The sequence below is a fragment of the Tupaia chinensis genome, unplaced genomic scaffold (genome assembly GCF_000334495.1).
Source record: "Tupaia chinensis unplaced genomic scaffold, TupChi_1.0 Scaffold000024_1, whole genome shotgun sequence".
In the NCBI taxonomy this organism is placed as follows: Eukaryota; Metazoa; Chordata; class Mammalia; order Scandentia; family Tupaiidae; genus Tupaia; species Tupaia belangeri.
The window spans coordinates 1206812-1209773 of record NW_006159454.1 but is presented as its reverse complement, the minus strand read 5'-3'; the positions used below and the strand labels follow the sequence as shown (position 1 = coordinate 1209773).

The following is a 2962-nucleotide window of genomic DNA, read 5'->3' as shown; positions in this document are numbered from 1 at the left end:
GGTGGCTTAAACTCACGCCGGGCGCGTGTGCGTGCGTGCCCAAGATCCCGAGAGGAGAATGGAGGAGAAAGGATTGCGGTGTGGCCATCCCCCCCTGGGGGGTGATTTCTCGCTTTCTGTCTTTCTGTCTCTCTCTGTCTTTCCGGTGAGCATACACTCCCTATAGCAAAAAACTCTCCAAAAAATTATTTTATTTAACTTCATTTGTTATTTATTTTATTTTAATTTGACAAGAGTGAGAGAGCAAGAGGGAAAGTGAGAAAGCAAGCTGCCAGGTCCATGACTTGGCCATGTGGGAGCCCAGCGCCCTTAACCACCACACCACCTGCCGGCACCATCTGACATGAAGGTCTGTTCCCAGCCCTCCTTACTGGACTGCTCCGGGCAAGTCTGCTGCGGCTCCAGAGGACAATCCCCTGAGCTGGGGCCCTGCTCCTGTGTTTGGACAGGGCAGCGCTATTTTATCTATTTATTTATTTATTTGCTTATTTTCCATTTGCCAGAGGGTGCATGTGCTCACCAGAGAGAGAGAGATTGAAGGAGCAGGAGAAAGCACCCTCCTCAGGGCATGGCCAAGCCCAAATCCCTCCATGCCCCCATCCTGTCAGAGTTGGGGGCAGGCAAGCATATTTGCCCAGCGTGTTTTTCAAGCCACTGGGTCCAGGATCCTAACCAAGCATCAAGCCACATGAGATTAGGCTCCCTTAACCACTATGCTGCTGGGTTTTTTTTTGTTGTTTTTTTTTTGTGTGTGTGTGTGATGCTATTTTAAATGGGGGTGGGGGGCCAAGATGGTGACATTTGCACATTTGCACGACGACATGGAGATGAGGAAGTGCACTATGCAGGTGTCGAAAGGGAGCACGGGAGAAAGGGGGCGGGGGGGTGGGAAATGAACAGGAAGAGGGAGCTGCCAGGACTGCAGCGCTGGGGAGCCACTGCATCTCTGGTGCACCTGCCGGCGTGAGCGCCCGAGGGCCAGATGGGCATGGGGGCGAGGGCAGTGGTAGCTGGGGTGCCCCAGGTCCAGCAACCTTGCACTGGCCTTTGCACCATCCCTGGGGGTGCACAACTGCTTTGCTCAGGAGCCTGGCACCCAGCTCCACTCTACATACAATCACAAGCTATTTTTGTACATTTGACACCTTCGTTCGGGGCTGCGGGGTGGCTGCGCCGGTGTCGTTTACACGGGTCTGCAGTCCTTCACCGGAAATGACTGGATCTGGTGGGTTTCAGAATTCAGACCTGTCGAAACCGTCTGAGGGCAGGGAGCCTGGAGGCGAAGAGTGGCCTGCGCTGCAGCGTCCTGTCCTCGCAGACCTTAGGCGCGGTTGGGCGTGGTAGGCGAGGCGCATGCGCGCTGGGTGAAGACGTGCAGGAGGGTCTGAGCAGAGGGTCAAGGGCAGCGCACGCGCAGTGGGCATTTTAGCGGCGCCAACCGGGAAGAGGCAGAGGGAGCACGCAGGCGCAGTGCGTGTCGAGGGGAGGCCTGGCGAGCTAGAGACTCCCGCCACCCACACCGATGGCTACGGGACGCGGGGAACCGTACTCAGGCGCAGGCGCAGTGGAGCGCAGGGCCTCCAGACAGACGGCGGAGGGCGCGCGAGGGGCAAGCGCAGGCTCTTGGGGTGTTTGGGGAGTCAGGGATCGCCGCGAACCAGTCACCTGGGTCCGAGGCTGTAAGGGTGGCTCGTGTTCATCCTCCATCCTGCCCTTGTCGCAGCTTTAAGGCTGGGACGCCATTCACTCCGTACTCGGCAGAGCCGGGGCTCATCTCTGCGGATCGGAAGGCTCGGGTCCGAGATCTTCCCAGCCAGGCCCCTGCACCTGTCCCCGCAGGCGACTCTAATTCCTAGGCTCCCGAGACCTCAACCCGAAATTCCGTCCCTGGCCTCTCGTCGTCCTTCCCCGGTGTCCCCTCTGGGCTGACTCTGCCAGCCCCAGTCTCCCTCGCCCCTCCATCCAGCCTCCTTTAACTCCCACCCGGCGCCCTGCCCGCTACGGGGACTAAGAGGTTCCTTCCAGCCCCGGAGCTCTGCCGGGGCCCGAGCCCTTCAACCTGCAGATGCACCCAGCGCTCACGCGCACGCGCACGCGCACACCTCGGCCCTGAGGACCCCATCCTTAACCCAGGAGAGGGGCAGAATCAGGAGGGACCCGAAGGCAGACCCACCAGTCTCTGGGGCGCTCTGTGGGCGCTGGGCAGAGCCATGACGGGGCGGAATGCAGGCAGACGAACAGGTCTCGGGTTGCAGCCAGGGGCTCCCTTGCGTGAGACGCCGGCCCGGCCTCCGGTGGGGGCGGGCTTGGAGGGAGGTGAACGGAGTCGGCTGGACCGAATTAATCTTTGATTCCTCGGGGCTTCTCAGGCTCTGCTTGGAGTCCAGGAGTTGGGCCAAGGCCAGCTGAAAACCAGACTTGCCAAGGATGCTTAACGGCGGTCACAGACGCACCGAGCTGAAGGTGGCTTTAGGGAGGCATCTGAGCACAGACAGGGCTAGGACAGACACCAGGACGGGTTCGGCTTGAACCTCGCTGCCCTCAACTTGAAATGATTCTAAAGCATCCATTTCAACAACAAGGGAAATAGGAGCAGTGATCGTCAAAGTATTTTACTGTATGCATCTTCTGAGTTTATGGGAGGATGGAATGGGCGCTCTCCTTTAACCTGCTCAGGACGTCAGTTACATCCGTCGCTTTTTCTTCTTTTTCTTTTATTCTCTCTCTCTCTCTCTCTCGTTATAAGGCAGATTGAGAGAGAGAGGGAAAGTGAGAAATCACCTCGGGGGGGATGGCCACACTGAGTCCCTTCTCCATTCTCCTCTTGGGATCTTCCTTCTCTCGGAACTGGACCTGAGTTTGAAGTCCCAGGGTCCGGGACTCGAAGCAACATAACCATGACGCCATCTGCTGGTCCCCACACCACAGTCTCTCTTCCTCCGTTGTCCTAGGATGGGGAGGG

General features: G+C 58.4%; 1 protein-coding gene across 1 annotated transcript in view; it reads right to left on the bottom strand.

Annotated features, from left to right (window-relative positions):
- Positions 1 to 2757, bottom strand: part of SLC2A11 (solute carrier family 2 member 11) — an 18071-nt gene extending 15314 nt beyond the window's left edge. Inside the window, exons 1-2 of the mRNA XM_006140206.3 lie at positions 2174 to 2757; positions 1666 to 1776 (exon numbers count right to left, since the gene is read on the bottom strand). Coding sequence (XP_006140268.1) covers positions 1666 to 1707 — 42 coding nt within the window. The 5' untranslated portion in view covers positions 1708 to 1776; positions 2174 to 2757. The remainder of the gene's footprint in view (positions 1 to 1665; positions 1777 to 2173) is intronic.
- Positions 2758 to 2962: the final 205 nt, after the last annotated feature.